The sequence below is a fragment of the Fundulus heteroclitus genome, chromosome 8 (genome assembly GCF_011125445.2).
Source record: "Fundulus heteroclitus isolate FHET01 chromosome 8, MU-UCD_Fhet_4.1, whole genome shotgun sequence".
NCBI classification, from domain to species: domain Eukaryota; kingdom Metazoa; phylum Chordata; class Actinopteri; order Cyprinodontiformes; family Fundulidae; genus Fundulus; species Fundulus heteroclitus.
Window position 1 is genome coordinate 23,774,895 of NC_046368.1, and position 15,261 is coordinate 23,790,155.

The 15,261-nt window shown below is 43.7% G+C and overlaps 1 protein-coding gene across 4 annotated transcripts; it reads right to left on the bottom strand.

The window, feature by feature from the left end:
- Positions 1-1,239: 1,239 nt before the first annotated feature.
- egfl7 (EGF-like-domain, multiple 7) lies at positions 1,240-14,973 on the bottom strand. 4 transcript variants are annotated; one of them, XM_036140389.1, is made up of 9 exons: positions 14,725-14,973; positions 9,802-10,032; positions 9,229-9,351; positions 8,111-8,223; positions 6,192-6,287; positions 5,893-6,081; positions 2,766-2,842; positions 2,396-2,558; positions 1,240-1,685 (listed from the first exon to the last, which is right to left on the bottom strand). In XM_036140389.1, exons 2-9 carry the CDS (start codon positions 9,879-9,881, stop codon positions 1,666-1,668), a joined length of 861 nt encoding a protein of 286 aa, XP_035996282.1. In that variant the 5' UTR covers positions 9,882-10,032; positions 14,725-14,973; the 3' UTR covers positions 1,240-1,665. The 4 variants fall into 4 exon arrangements, with proteins under 4 accessions (XP_035996282.1, XP_021176671.2, XP_012726764.2 ...); XM_021320996.2 differs by having other exon boundaries at positions 2,396-2,555; positions 9,802-10,036; XM_012871310.3 differs by having other exon boundaries at positions 9,802-10,036.
- Between the last annotated feature and the right edge of the window lie 288 nt (positions 14,974-15,261).

A 15,261-nucleotide genomic window follows, 5' to 3' on the forward strand; every position in this document is an offset into this window, starting at 1 on the left:
TAGACAGAGAATTGAAGTTGAAGCCAGTTGTCAAGTCTTGGCCTCAGATTCTCATGTGGATGACTGGGGTTGACCTAATCTGGGCCTTCCTTGCATTTTAACATACTCTGACCTAAACCCATTGCATTGCAGCTCCAGCTGTATGTTTAAAGAGACTGGCCAGTGGGAGGTACATCTTTCCACCAGGTTTTCTCACAGGACTGTCCCATATTTAGATCCACCCACCTTCGCACCAACTCTGACCAGCTTCTGTTTACCCGCCGGAGAAAACAATGTTTCACAACAGGGACGGTGCATTCAGGGGGACGTGCGTTGCAGTATTTGTTTCTTTTTTTTTTTTTTTGTTTGCCATGCAAGAAGAAGAAATCTTTATTTGTCACTGAAATTGTAAATTCTAACGGAATTTGCCTTCTGTATTTAACCCATCCCTTAGGGAGCAGCGGGCAGCTCTTACAGCGTCCTGAGGTCAGGGTCTTACTCACGGACCCATGGTGGCGGTCTCCAGACTTCAAGCCGGGTACTGGCAGCCTTCCCAGAACACAAGCGCGCTGCTCTAATAGGCCACCATTCCCCCATAGGATGGAATGTTTTGCATGTTTGCCAAAAATTGTTCATTTTGTCTCATCTGACCAGAGTGTGCTGTGTCCCTTACATGGCTTGAGGCAAAGCTGACGGATTTGTCCGTCACTCTTCCATGAAGGCCAGATTTGTTGGGTGCACGACTAATGGCTCTCTTGTGTTGAGCGGTTGATTTCTGCAGCTCCTCCAGTGATGCCGTAAGCTTCTAACGCCGCACGCCACATTTCCTCCCTCTCATGAATGATTGACCGAACAGCTTGCTCTTTGTTGTTTTATTATCTAACCCTGCTTTAAACTCCATAACCGCCTCCCCACACCCGTCTGCTGCTGTTCTTTGGTTTTCATGAAGCTCTTTGTTCACTGTTGTTCTCTAACAAAGCTGTGAGTTGAATTTATGCTGAAAGATGAGCTGGACTGATGCTGAAAATGACCGTCAGAGCGATAGGTTGGATGCAAATCCGTGCCACACTTTTCAGATTTTCATTTATAAGAGAAATAATTGGAAACCATGAGATTTTCCTTCCACTTTACAATTGTGTATGACCTTCTGTTGCTCCATCACATAAAATCCAAGTAGGACACATGAAAAATATGCAAAAACGTGCAAAAGATATGAACATTTTTTTTTCATATGTATACACTGAGCGAGCCCACACACCGTTCTTTTTAATTCAGACTTTTATTACAAAACCGTTACAAAACTAGATCAAGGCTAAGAGCACTTAGGAATGCCTACAGGTGACCGTAACTCCATAATTTAAATAGATAAATACAGATGTGTGCAAAAGCCCCAGGACAAGGTTGGAGCTCTGACAGCTGCTCTGATGCTAGTGGCTATACGTCAAGCTTTGACCGACGCAGCGGCGAGGCCGACCCCTTGCTGCAGGTACCGTGGCAAAAATCAAGACCCCTGATGAGTGACTCAACATGGAAAAAAACAATATTATTTTTCTTTTTCTTTTTTTTTCTGGAATGGTGAAAAAAAACTTTGTGCGGTGCGTGCGTCACAGCACGGTAAAAAGGACCGGAGCTGCTCTCTGCTCTTTTTGCACTGAGATGACTGTTGATGGCTTTGGGCTTGGGTCGCTAATTCTCTTGACAAGAACCTAAAAGACAGAATATGGAAAGAGTTACGAAGTATTCGTTGAAGGAAAAAAAAAAAAAAAAGATCCCCTGAAAGAACAAAAACGTATCAGATTTTAACGCGCGATTCAAGTTAAAACTCAATTTGGGGCTGTGCCAGAGCGTCGATCCCTCTCCCCGCCGCAGCTGCTCTCCTGCAGCCGGAGGCGTCTGGACAAACGACGTTTCAAGGCTGGGTTTGTGAAAGCCAGGAGAGTAATAACCATTACGAGCTTTCATTTGAATAACTGCCGGCTGATTGTTTAAAATATATGCAACCTTTGCAATTCCGTGCAAATATTTATGGTCTCCAGACAAAAAAGAATAATAAAAATTGGCAGTGGAAACCGGTCTGGACACATACTTTGCTTGACTCTAACTTAATTAGATTATAATTTAAGAGCAAATATATCACTTTGCTCAGTTTTATTTGACTATTTACGCCATTACGCAGCTAGAGACATTATGATGTTACAAGATCTAATCATGCCATTATATTTTTATTAACAACAACACATAATACATCTTATTACATTATAGACAATCGTTACATCTGAGCTTTTAGGTGCTTTTTGGAGGCCTTTTCTCAAGGAATAATTTGTCACGTGGTTTTGGGGTAAATCTGGGATGTATTTTTTTTTTTCTTTTCTCATGGGTGCAACTTGGAATCAAAAGTCGGCATTTGGCTGCTCACATGTGCCAAGGCGCTCCTCCAGGAAGCCGATCTGCTCGCTGAGGGAGTCGATGCGGTCCAGTTGCCGGAAGGAGTGGGACAGTAGGGTGGTCTTCTCCGGGAAACTCTCGTCCAGCGGCGGGGGGAAGAAGCTGGTGAAGGGTGCCAACACCATCTGCAGCTTCTTCTCAGTAATAAAAGGAAAAAAAAGGGGGGGAAATGCCACCTTGTAAATATGAATTACAGTTAAATCTCCTTTTAGATATTAGGATGAATGATATGCCGGTGTGCAGGCGTGGCATTTTAAAGTTTGTCTGGTTGGAGGGTTGAGCAGCGGTCGGGTTTTACGTTTCACATGTACACAGAGATCAGAGATGTTCCTGTCTTGTACCTTTTCCAGCAGCTCCACTCTGTTCCTCAGGCTCTGGACCTCCTCTGTGACGTTCTCCACCAGGGGCAAGCTTCCTCCTGCGGAGGAGACACAAACACAAACACACGTGCTTCACAACATGCGGACTACTGCGCATGAGTTCATGGAAGGTGGCAAAAACAAAACAGCACAAAACAACAACAAAAATAGCCATTTTGATGGGTGGTGTTACATCCTGAAACCAAAAAAAAAGAAGAAAAAAAAAAAGTCAGGACTGCAAAGCCGCAAGGAAATTGAATGAGTTTACGTGGAAGCGGGGGAATTCCTTCGGGCTCTTGCAGAAATAGACATTTTTGGCGTTATTTCCACAAACTTCAATGTGTTTTATGGGGATTTTAATGTGGCATCCGAGCTTTTTTTGCTAATTAACAAGTGTGCCGTACATTGTGTTCAGCCTCCTTTACTCTGATAACCTGAATGAAATCCAACCCTAACCCTAACCCTCACCTAATTAGTGAATTAAGCTCACCAGACTGTGCATTTGTGTTTAGAGAAAAAGAGCTTTGAGTGCTTTCACAGGGCACTGTAGATACGAGAAGAGCCAGAGGAGCCAAAAGCGATGCCACCAGAAATAGACTGGCAAACGAATCGACAGCGCCTGGCTCAGCGCTCTCGAAGGAGGACGTTCCCTCCAGCGACTCAAGAACAACCCCCCCGGCCTCTCTCTTCCACTTCTCTGCTTGCGCCTCGGCAGACAGACGGGGAGATGTTCGATCTCTCCCAGATGTGGTCCACACCAGAGTGGAATAAGCTGAGAAACAGGGCAAGGAGAAGGAAAGGAGGAGGTGCAAAAGCGAAAGAGGGGGAGGGGGGGAGGGAGGGTGCTCGGGTGCGTGACCCCCAGCAGACAGAGTTGATGGAGCTGGAATGAGAACACAAGCCTCGGCCAAGAACAGAGCGGGGAGGGGGGGGGAAGGAAAGGGAAAGAGGCGGGAGGCTGAACAGCCCAAAACGCAATCCAAGACTCTTGGCAGAGTGAGAGTGGGCTTTCTGAGCGTTTAAAGCCTCTGTTTACATTCGCCATCTCCATCAACAGCCCTCCGACATGTGTACGTGAACAGATAATAGAAAAGCGTCTCTGGAGCGGAGCGCCTTGCGAAAGCCCGTCTGCATCCAGGCTGCAGGAGCGGGCACGCTCCCACAAAGCAGGCCTTTCAGCCGCCCCTCTAAGTTCGCTGAGACCTGTCACGTTTTCTGCTTTCCAGCGCCGGCTCTCGTGTGCATTTTTCGCTGACTCAGCCATCCATCACGTCGCCGTTGTAGGTGAACTTTCGGAGCTTGTGGTCAGTTTCCAGAAGGCGCGCTGATAAATGGAGGGGAGTTTGTAGGAGGAGGGCCTGGGAGACTTGGCAATCTCCCCGTTACGCGCAGACGTTTCTTTTACCCGGAGTGCAGGAGACAGCATCCAGTTTGAATTCGCAGGGAGGTGAGTCACAAAAAAACAATTCCCCAGGCTGGAAAGAGTTGGGAGAAATCAGGAAGAGGTATGCCTGCATCAAGGTTTTTTTTTTTTGTTCTTTTTTTTTGGTTGCACAATTTCCCAAAAGAGCAATAATGCCGACTCTGAATAGGACTTAAAAGGAATATTCTGAGGTCAAGAATAGCTGCAGACATAAAGCAGGAGGGGGAGGGCAGTTGTGTATTGTTTCGTGGCTTCATTGCCTAGCAAAGCTATTTATACGTCTACAACTTTTTCCGATTTTGTTACATTAAAGAAAAACACAAGCTTACATGCGTTTTACCGAGGATTTTCTGTGAAACGGTCGCGTGTCTCTCAGTCTGCTTCCTCTAAAGTGTGACGTGCATATTGCAATAAATCCTCTCAACCCCCGAAATAAGCCAGCGTCTCCAGAAGTCACTAAAGAGAAAGAGCTATGACTCGCATCGTCTCAGCAGAAATCCAGCCGCTCCATACGAAGGCCTCAGAGGTCTGTTACAGAACATCGGTGTTCAAACAGCATCACCGAGACCAAGGAACGTTGTGGACAAGTTTATAGGAAATATTACTCTGCTGGGAAGCCATTGTTGCATAAATATGGTCCTGAGATGTCGCAGCTGCATTGTCATAAGCCGTGAAGAGGACGCAGCAAACGTGGAAGGAGCTTTGGTCAGATGAGATATAAATACAAAACGCTATGTGTGCGGGGAGAAAGAAGAAATCACTCTGAACAGACCGTCCTCAGGGGAAACACGGTGGTGGCAGAATCAGGATGCAGTCCTTCAGCAAAGACCGGGTAGCTGAAAGGAAGATGAATGGACCTAAAAGAGAGCGATCCCGAGAAAGATGTGGGACTGGGGCTCAGGTTCCCTTCCAGCAGGGCAAAAAAAAACCAAACATACACCCAGAGGGACGACGCAAAGGTTTAGGTTGAAGCATAATTCAGGTGTCAGAATGGCCCAGTCAAAGCCCAGACCTAAATCCTGTTAAGAATCTGGTGGGAAAACTTGAACCTGACAGAGTTTAAGGTTGACCACAAATGCACGTCATACTTTTTGTATTCGTTTTTTTTTTTTTTTTGGTTCAAAAATTTTTGGAAAACCACACATTATTTTCCCCTCCACATCCTAATTATGCTCCACTTTGTGTCGGCCTATCGCGTACAACACCAATAAGGCACGTTGCAGTTTGTGGATGTGGAATAAACACTTTAGCAGGGAACTTTAAGACACAAGTAGCATGCACATTTAAGAGAGGAAAAAAAAAAAAGAAAAGCTTTTTCTTACCGAGAGATAGAGAAAAAAAAATGCTTCATTTCTAAAAAGGAAATAATGGAGTGTGCGGGGTGAAAGTACGTCTGCATTAGCACGGGAGCTGGATTAAAGGCAGATGTGTGCTCCCAGCAACGAGACTCGCACTCATTATCAAAGTGGAAACGGTGGCCGTCTCACCACACGGAGCCAGCCTCACGCAACGTCCGTCTGGAGTCGGCACCAGTCGCAGTGCATTATTACTCACGGTACGAGTTGAGAGTGGCATAGCGCGTACCAAAAGTAATAATGGACCGCGAAGCTGGTCAGGTTCTCTTCTTCTGTCCAGCTGAAGAACACTGAACGGTGCAGATTAAGCTCCCCACATGCACTCATTTACCCGCGTCGACGTGACCACCCACTGCAGCCCGGCTGCTCTGGCTGGGATTGGGAGGAGGAGATGGCAGCTGGTGACAGGAGCGTCCGTCTTCGGCCAGCCCGAAGCCGTCTCTGCAGGCGCATCTGTAGCTTCCAGCTGTGTTCACGCACAGCTGGGCGCACGCCTGCCGCCCACCGCACTCGTCCACATCTGGCAGCCAAAAGGAAGTAAAAAGACAAAAGGAGGCAGGTGTAAGTATGCACGTAGCTTTATGCACAGCTCCGCGGGTTTAGTCTGATGGTGGTTGGGTTTCAGTGTACCGGTCTGGCACTGGTGTCCCGTCCAGCCAGGGGGGCACGCGCACTTGTTGGGTTTCGAGCAGGTGCCGCCGTTCATGCAGGGTTCTGAGCACAGAGCTGGGGAGCACACACAAAGCAAAGACATCGGTCAACTGGAAGCTCCTGATTCATGAGGATTGCTGTAAATCTGCTCAGCAAACAGATTTATTCTCTTTCTGATATGAGTCAAACAGGCTGGCACTAAACTGGATCAGCCAGAGAGGCGTTCTCCGGCCGTTTGTTTTGTGGTCCGGTTTCCGAAGACGCCTTTTGTCCCATAAAGGTAGCCTGTTAAAGTAAAGTAATCTAAGGTAGACTTGCTTTAAAGTTAAAAGACAAAAATAATCTCAGATTTCTAGGTGGAAAATTGACCTGAAAATGATCAAATTAGTTATCTTTATCTAACTTTTTAGATGCTCACAGTTAAGACACACTTAAATATGTCTGTCTCCTGGTTTAGTTTGCTGGCCGTTGTGCCTTGTGGTGACGTAAAGGTTTAGTGTCCTAAAAACTCAAATATGTTTTTTTCTAGTTAATTCTTGTGTTATTCAAGCATGTTATTATTGGTAGTATCTGTTAACTATCCGTATATATATATTGTACTTGCCATTATACTACATTTTATCACTATATTAGATTAAAATCTATCATTTTTCTATTAATTTCATGTTTTCTAAATGCAGAATTGTGTCATATGTAAGATTTGTTAATTTAATTTAAAAAGATTTACTACATGTTTTATGTCTTTCAGTCTGTTTTTTCCACATTGTATGACCCTCCTTAGTATAGAAAGTGCTCTATAAATAAAGATAGGTTGCTCTTTTAGTTATACATCCGTCAGATTTCCAACTACATTGACTTTTAATCTGATTAAAACTGTTGCTTTTTCAAATGCTGTAATCCTTCTTAAAATTATAGTTGAGCCAAAAAAAACAAAAATCCCATACACCTTTAACTAACGTAATCTAATATTCCACTGTGTTATAAAATGATGTAACAGAAATGCTGGTATTTAAAGCGCAGCAACAGCTGAGAACAGAGAAACCAGCCACAGCAGAGGCTCCATCCGGCTGATCCAGGCTCCCACCAAACAATCATTTAGTTAGCTTTTATAACTTTCTCTTACTGATATGCAAAATAAAAAAAATAAAAATTATGGCTTCGATGAGCCCGGAAGATAAAACACACGGGTAGTGCGAGATGGGCCAAGACCAAAGCGGACCTCTAAACATCTGAAGGAACTTGAAACTGTAGTTGAAGTGCGAATGCTGCTTTGCGAACCTTTAACACGTCCTCGCGTTTGCATTTTACACTTTAGTAATGCAGGAGAAAAAAAAGGTTATTTCCATCAGAAATGGAGAACGGTGTTAGTGCGCCACCGATGATCTTCCTGTGTGAAACACGTCCAGAGAACCGAGCACGTTTCTGGTCGGGACAACTGCCTAATAGAAAAATAAAGCTATATAAAAATCTATAGAACAGCATTCCCTCACACCACGATAGTAAATTTGCCTGGTTAGAGGGATTCATACAGGCTGTTGCTCTGACCAGACACTTTAAATGTTCCATTCTCAGCAGGACTTTCACACAGGACCATCTTTGGTGGCGTGTCGCCTCTTGTCTCTTCTTCTTCTGCAAAATAGTCATGGGGCTGTGGATAAATAACCAGCCAGTGCAAGCCTGACAGTGTTTTATAGATGCATAACATTGTGTTTTTCTTTTTTTTTTTAAATGAAAGTTGTTTAAAGACGGTTAAAGCTCCCCTTGGCCCATTTCAGACTACCCGCTAGCTTAGGCCTCCAGAACCAGCTATCCTGGATTTAGGCTAACAGAAGAAGCAGGAGAGTTAAACCTTCATCCTCAATGCATAAAAGTTCAAAAGCATCTTTTTTTTAGGCTACCTTGGTTGCAGTTGTGCGAGTGAAACCTCCGCCAGCCGGGGCAGCAGTCTGGGTAGAAATGTGAGGCCGACGCTATTCTGCTCACCTGCCGGTAAGCCAGCGAGTACGTTGTTCTGCGGAGACAGCAAAGACACCGGGGGTCACCGGTTATTCTGAAAGCGTTCCACTGCAAAAACGGAACCTAAAATAAGTAAAATGTTCTTAAAATGAGTGTATTTGTCCTTGATTTAAGCAGGTAAATAAGATTATTTGCCAATGGAATAAGATTTTTGCACTTAAAATAGAAACAATGCATCTCCATCACCTTATTTCAAGTACAGGATGTCTAATTATCTTATTTTAGGGGTAAAAATACTTATTCCATTGGCAAATAATCTTTTTTACCTGCTCAAATCGAGGACAAATACACTCACTTTAAGAACATTTTACTTATTTTTAGATCCGTTTTTGCAGTCAGATGGCAGGAATAGGGAAAAAGGCAAACCACCGTTTGGGAAGAAGGTGTCAGGAATGAGAGGAGGGTAGAAGTGATGCGAAGCCAAATCTATAATCAGCTACGTTGGCTTGGTCCTGCTGAGAAAAGCGGCGTGTTTAGCTCGCCAGAGGAGGGTTGAATCACGAGCAATAAACTGAGGCTAAAACCAGGGACTAGAGACATGTGCGCAAGGGGATCCAAGAAAACAGAGCAGAAGTGAAAGCGAGCTTTGCCGAGAGCAAAAGTTAGCGGGGGGATTAAAATTGCGGTGAAGGTAGAGGGCTGGAGAGCAAGTGGGAGGCTTCGAGTATGGAGGGAGACGGAGTCCAAAATAAACAAGGCAGCAGTCTCTGCGGGCAGGCAGCTCATTTCCCGTCGTTACACAAAGTGCTCGATATTTAGATTCCACTCCAGCTATGTGGCACCGTGACCCACTTCTGTGTACAGTAGGGTTTGCTGTGCCTTTGTGGAAGAAAGCGAAGGTCTGTGCGCGGCCACAGCGCTGTTTGTTTGCGCGGACGCCTCGGTGAAACGCCTTGTTTTGACAGCGCTGTGACCGGAGGCGAGGCCTTTTCTTTTTTTTATTTTTATTTTAAAACATTTGCACGCTTTTGTGTGAGAAAAGAGAGTGTGAGCGTCTCACTTGTATGTGCTGCAGAGGCGGCGGCCCTGACACAGGGTGATGTAGGGCTTGTGCACCGGCTGGACGTAAGACTCCGTCGCCGTGACGATCTTGTGACGGAGGTCGTGGCTGCACGCCCTCCTTCTGGAAGAAAACACGAGAAAAGATGCGACGTGTTAAAGCCTGTGACCTACTCAATCAGGTCCTCTGTGAGCCAGCTGACTGGCAGTGTGCAGCGACACTGCACGCTTTCTGCATCTTTTGCGACCCTGATACCCGATGTCCATTTAAGGTGACTCCTGCCTGACCTGTACAATCACTCCTGATTATGTCCCGGCTAAGAGCTGATCTCTGACCCTCCCGTCTCCACTTGACCCATCGTTTAGTTTATTTTGGTGCTCGCCCAAATCAGCTCTAAAAACGACAGCGTGGCTATCCCCCTTTTAATGGCCCGGACTTTTGGCCCCTGGGAAAAAAATGACCTCCTGAATGCCTGAATGTCATCTGGGAACGTCCCATTTAGCAATGGCTTCCTCAAAGCAAACATCTCAGGGTGAAGGCGGTGAACACGGGCAGAGTCAGGGGTGCCGTTACCCGTGGTGCCCGGAGAACTGGGGAGTGCCCATCACATGGAGGAAGAGGAGGGCGGAGGAGAGGAGCAGCCTTCGGTACATCGTCTTCCTCTTTCCCACGTTTCCCTCGCCGGGGCTCTCACACACTCTCTCTCTCTCTTTGTGCGAGCGGCAGGGAAGCGGAGAGGAGGACGGGCGAAGGAGAGAAGACAGCAGCCAGTCTCTTCACGCTGGATGTCTGTGATGGCTCCAGCTACCTGCGTAAAAAGAAAGAGTTGAGACCATTGAATCCAAAAAAATAACATTTTCTTTTTGCGCAATCCGGACGGAAACTTTGAAAAGAGTACAGCAGAAAACGACAATGCGATAGGCTTCATTCCTGCAAAGCCACAGGTCATCCTTATCTGCTGTGAAGAGACAGACTCAGAGTGGGGGGATGGGGGGGGGGGGGGGGAACTCAGTGAGCGTCAGCTGGGTCGTGTCTCTGAGAGCTGAGCAGGCGTCAGGGCAGAGCATTAAACATGAAGTCAGTGCAGAGTAGTGGGAACCTCAGCGCGCTTCTCGTTTAGCAACGGATGAGGAGGAAAAAGGCGGGAAGGAGCAGCTTTTACGCCCTGACATTCAAGAGCAGGAAGTCATCGAGTGACATCCAGTGAGGAGCTGACTGTTCAAGAGTTATCGATGCGTGTCACGAACCGACATGAGGAGAAATGTGTTAAAAAGAGGGAAATATGGTCGGGGTGGTTCATATAGGATGTACGGAAGGCCTGATTAGCCTAAAAAAAACAACAACAACATTTCAACCATTTTGAAAAAGGACAGTTTTTCCTTTTTTTTAAATTAAACATCCCATAAAACAGAGGAAAAAAAATGCACCTAGCAAACACAATACCCGTTCAGAACTTTTTCCAAAACAAATGAAAATACACCAGCTGGTTCTATTTTTTTAAAGCTTTTTGGGATGTCTATTGTGAATTAAAACTTAGGCTGCTTTTGTTGCTATTATTGAGTTGAAACTTGTCTGCAATTTCCTGGTTTTGGTTCGATTTACTTTTATAGAAATGACAAAATATAGTTTTGCGTTTACAGATTGTAAACATTTATTTTCTGAATAAAAACTGCAAACACCAATAGTTTGTTCTGTGTCATGTTTGTATAGCCACATAATTCGTCTCCTATTTTTATTGAATGTTTTTTAATCCGGTTAGAAAAAAGTGTAAAACACACAAATTCATGGGGTATGTCTATTTGACAATGTGTGGATTAAACTGTTGTGAAACATTGTCGTTATTACTTCTCTGGTGGATGTTCCTTTGTGGATATAGGCACAGTTGTAATCTTCTACATGAACGTACACAGTTTTAGCTTTGAGATTCACACATCCGCTAACTCTGAGACTTCCAGGCAGGTGAGACAAACACCTCTCACACAGATTATCACATTCTGCAAAGGATTTTTTTTTTTTTAAAGAGACAAGACCACCTGTTTGCATGCAAGACTGTCAAGAAGTAAGATAAAGCTGACCTGAGCCTTGCCTCTGCTGCTTCGCCAGCTATGGGCCGTGTTTTAACACAGATACTAAAGCCCTTGGAAATCTCCCCCCTGGATATTAAAGCCCGCTGAGTGCAATCACGGGTCATAAGACGGTGTAGCCTGTCGGAGGACCGAAGTTACCCTGGAGGTGATGGTAATCCTGGGATGACAGCGTGCGTGTCTGTGTGATCCCTCCCTGCTGGCTGCGGGCCCTGAGACACATCTAAACGCCTGTGTTCATTCATAAACCGCTGCGCTGAGCTGGACTGTCAGTGCTGCAGGGGGGCCACTTTGAAACGGCTACTCCATGTGAGTTTTAGCGTGTTTGCACACAAGCAGGGAGAAAGTTGGTGCCAGAAGGGGAAACAATTACAAAGGGAAGGGAACTGTAAACGTTCTTACACGTACAATTCATTTAAAATGATGCGTGTAGTCACAATAAAGCGCTTATATATATACGTCTAAGAACACAGGTTTGTACAAGCATAGGACCAGATCCGGTTCTTTGGGGCCCTTACTAGAATCGATGAACTGCTTCCAGTTAAGATGCCGTCCATATATATATATATATATATATATATGAATAAGTTTTGCTTGGATTATTTATGTTTAAACCAGACCTTGGATTCAATGTAAATCTACGAAGTCTGTACCTTTCCTTTTGAAATGTTATATCCGGGAGTAAAGGCCTCTGATCTGTAGATCCATTAGAGACACATAAGTCACTGTTGTCACAATGTAAAATTATTTTTGGCAGCGTTGTTTCTCTGTGGGGATGTTTGATACTGTAAAATATGGATCTCTAGCCAGGAAGTCGTTCCACCAATGGCTGCCAAGTAAAAGTCATCATCAGCCAGTTTCGCCTCAGCTCTTGCATGTCTGCAAAAAAATTCATAAATTTTAAGGGCTATTTTGTTGTTTTTTAAGGACGCTGCAATTTCTAATAATCTTTGGTCAAATGTGACTTTGGCAATAATACTCTGAATAGATATCTGTAGAAAGCACATTTTGAGATTCACTAAAACTTTATTCTACTTGCAAAAAAAACTTCTAAAACAACTACAACAAACAAACATGTTTTTTTGCACCAAGACAACCTTCAAATCAGACAATTACAATAGAATGGTTGTGGGTATGAATGGGTCTAACTGAAACTGAATTATTATAAACTTATGAATGCTTACCTATGATGTATATATATATATATATATATATATATATATATATATATATATATATATATATATATATATATATATATATATATATATATATACCCGAAGTACATGATGTACCACCTACTCTGCAATAAAATAATAAAATATGCATTAAAAGTCCAATAAAATCCTAGTGGTTCGGTTGCGCTTCTCACATCGGCCACAGGGCGGTGCTGTTTCGCAGCAGCGACGTTTAGAGATCAGCGCAAAGACCCACGTCCATCATTTCTATGCTTCTCCGTAACACCGCTTTACACCGTGAAGTGATGCTAAAAGACTGCTGGAAATAAAACGGAACGGACAGAGAACAGAGGCTTGCTCCCTGATGCTAAACATAGATGCGGCGGACGAGCACACCGAGTGTGAGCGGAGACCATGCATGGAGAGGGAAACTAAGCAACTACAAACCGTGCAGTTATGAATCAGCCTTCCCGCAGTGTATCCAGTTTTAAAAATGATAATAATAATAAAAAAACAGTCCTTCAGAGATGAAAGCTGAAAGAAGACCGTGCTCTCGGTAAAACTGCTCTCCGTGTTCAGGTTAAAGTCCAGTGACAACACTCCGCCAGCAGTCAGGTTTCTCCTGGAGCTCAGACTGTCAGACGGAGAGCGCATGGGGGGTGATGGAAGGACCTCCTCCCACTCCTCCAGCTGGGTTTCCAGCAGGGTTTTGGGGGTAGTGGGGGGGCACCGCGGTGACGTCACGCTACAGGCTGGATAAGTTTTTTTCTTTACTTTTTTCCCCCTCCCCTCTCCGTCTGAACCCCCCTGATCTGCTGCACAAGATGACGCCACGGTGGCAGCAGCTTTTCAGGCTAAAGCTTAATTGACTAAGTGACGTAATGTCGATCAAAGGACCAAAGATCTCTTAATTTGTTTTGGCTTAATTGCGGTCAACTAGGGAAATATATATATATATATATATATATATATATATATATATATATATATATATATATATATATTGGTTCTAACAAACAATTCAATGAAAGAAAATGTAAATTAAATTCCCAAGACGGATGCATAGTAACAGGATTTTTTTTAATATACCTGCGCAACAGTGTCTCAAACCAGTTTGTACTGCGCATTTAACTAGTTAGGTTCGTGGGCAAAGGTGTCACAATCTAATCCAAATGATTCGTTAAATACATATTTTTGTATGCGGTGATTCAACATGTAATGGAAATACATAGATTATACAAACAAAACAAATATATACTTGTTTTTGTGTCATTATTTGAAATTAACAATTAAATAATAGCAAGTGATTTTTTTTCTACTTTCATTTGCAAACTGTATTTTAAAGACACTTGCGTTATTTCTGCGTTCATTAAATCCATTGCAATAATGTTGCAACAATACATTATAAATTGTCTCTCTCAGTCTAAACCCATTGTAGCCAGTGGGGCGGGGCCAACATTACTTTAATTTTTAGGGTCTAAATGCATTCAAGTTCAAAGTAGGCCATTCAAGATGTTTCATGAATGTAGATAGACCTAATTTTATTTATTTGATATTTATGAAATTGAAATTATTTAAACTGTGAATATATATATATATATATATATATATATATATATATATATATATATATATATATATATATATATATATATATATATAGAGAGAGAGAGAGAGAGAGAGAGAGAGAGAGAGAGAGAGTTAATCTCTCATAAATACCCAAATTGGCATTGAAACACATGTCCCTGACCGTTACCTGCTTTTTAAAAGTTCATGAAAGTAAATGATGTTTTGTTGATGGGTTTATTGGCTGAAAGATGTGGGAATTTTAGCTTTGATGCATTTCATGAACAGGGGAAAAAATCAGATTCTGATTGGATTGCTGATCATTGATCAGAATTGACTCAAGGGAGAACTGGTCAATTCTTATCAATCATTAGCTCCATATCCATAGTATAATTCCTACTCATTCATTAATTACTTATTTCTGCATTTTCTGCATACCTACACCACAGCCTAATGCATATAATGTGCACTGGTTTACATGAAACAAACCCGAGACTATCCTAATTCTGATTTTTTTTTTTGGTGGAATGAAATTACTGCAACCTTCACCCCTGTGAAAAACAATTGGATGCTTTTGCAAAAAAAAAAAAACATTCACAGCTGACAAATATGAAGAGCACATTGTTGAAATACTACAACGCCTAGTGTAAGAAGTGTAGAGGTCTTACCCGGGCAGGATGCGTTCATCGGGTGCATGTGTGCGCGCAGGCTGACTGGCGGCCGTGGGCGCGAGCCGCCGGACCCGTGGCTCAGAGGACCTCTCCATGCTTCCAGTTTCTTTTTAAGGCTTCGGTTTTCTTGGGAGTCTGAAAATGCAGATTTTTTTTTTTTTTTTTTTATCTTCCTTCAAATACCCACCCCTGCGACCAATTTGAGGTGCTCCCTGCGAGCCGACCGGCGACAAATGAAATGTCTTTGGGCGTTTTTCAGTTGCTTTTTATGCTGAGCTTCCTGTGGAACGCAGGAATTGGACGGACAATCCCCAAACCGGACTTCCTGTGAGTGTTTGCCGCTGATAAAAGCCCCCTCCTGCACAAACACTCTCCATCCTGCTGGAATCTGATTTTGAAGCACTTTTCGGCTCCCATTGTGGAGCCCACAATCTTGAAGGGGCCAAGTGGACTTCAGCCTTCTCACCTCTTGCCCTTGTGCTGCCTTGGCAGCTCAGCTAAAAAACAGACAGTTAATTCGGAGCGATTTAATCG

Coding starts and splice junctions, on each gene's coding strand:
- egfl7 (XM_036140389.1), bottom strand. CDS start 9,881: ATGTACCGAAGGCTGCTCCTCTCCTCCGCCCTCCTCTTCCTCCATGTG. Junction 9,352..9,801: donor CAGTTCTCCGGGCACCACGG/GTAACGGCACCC, acceptor GTTTTCTTCCAG/AAGGAGGGCGTGCAGCCACG. Junction 6,082..6,191: donor GGGACACCAGTGCCAGACCG/GTACACTGAAAC, acceptor TTTGGCTGCCAG/ATGTGGACGAGTGCGGTGGG.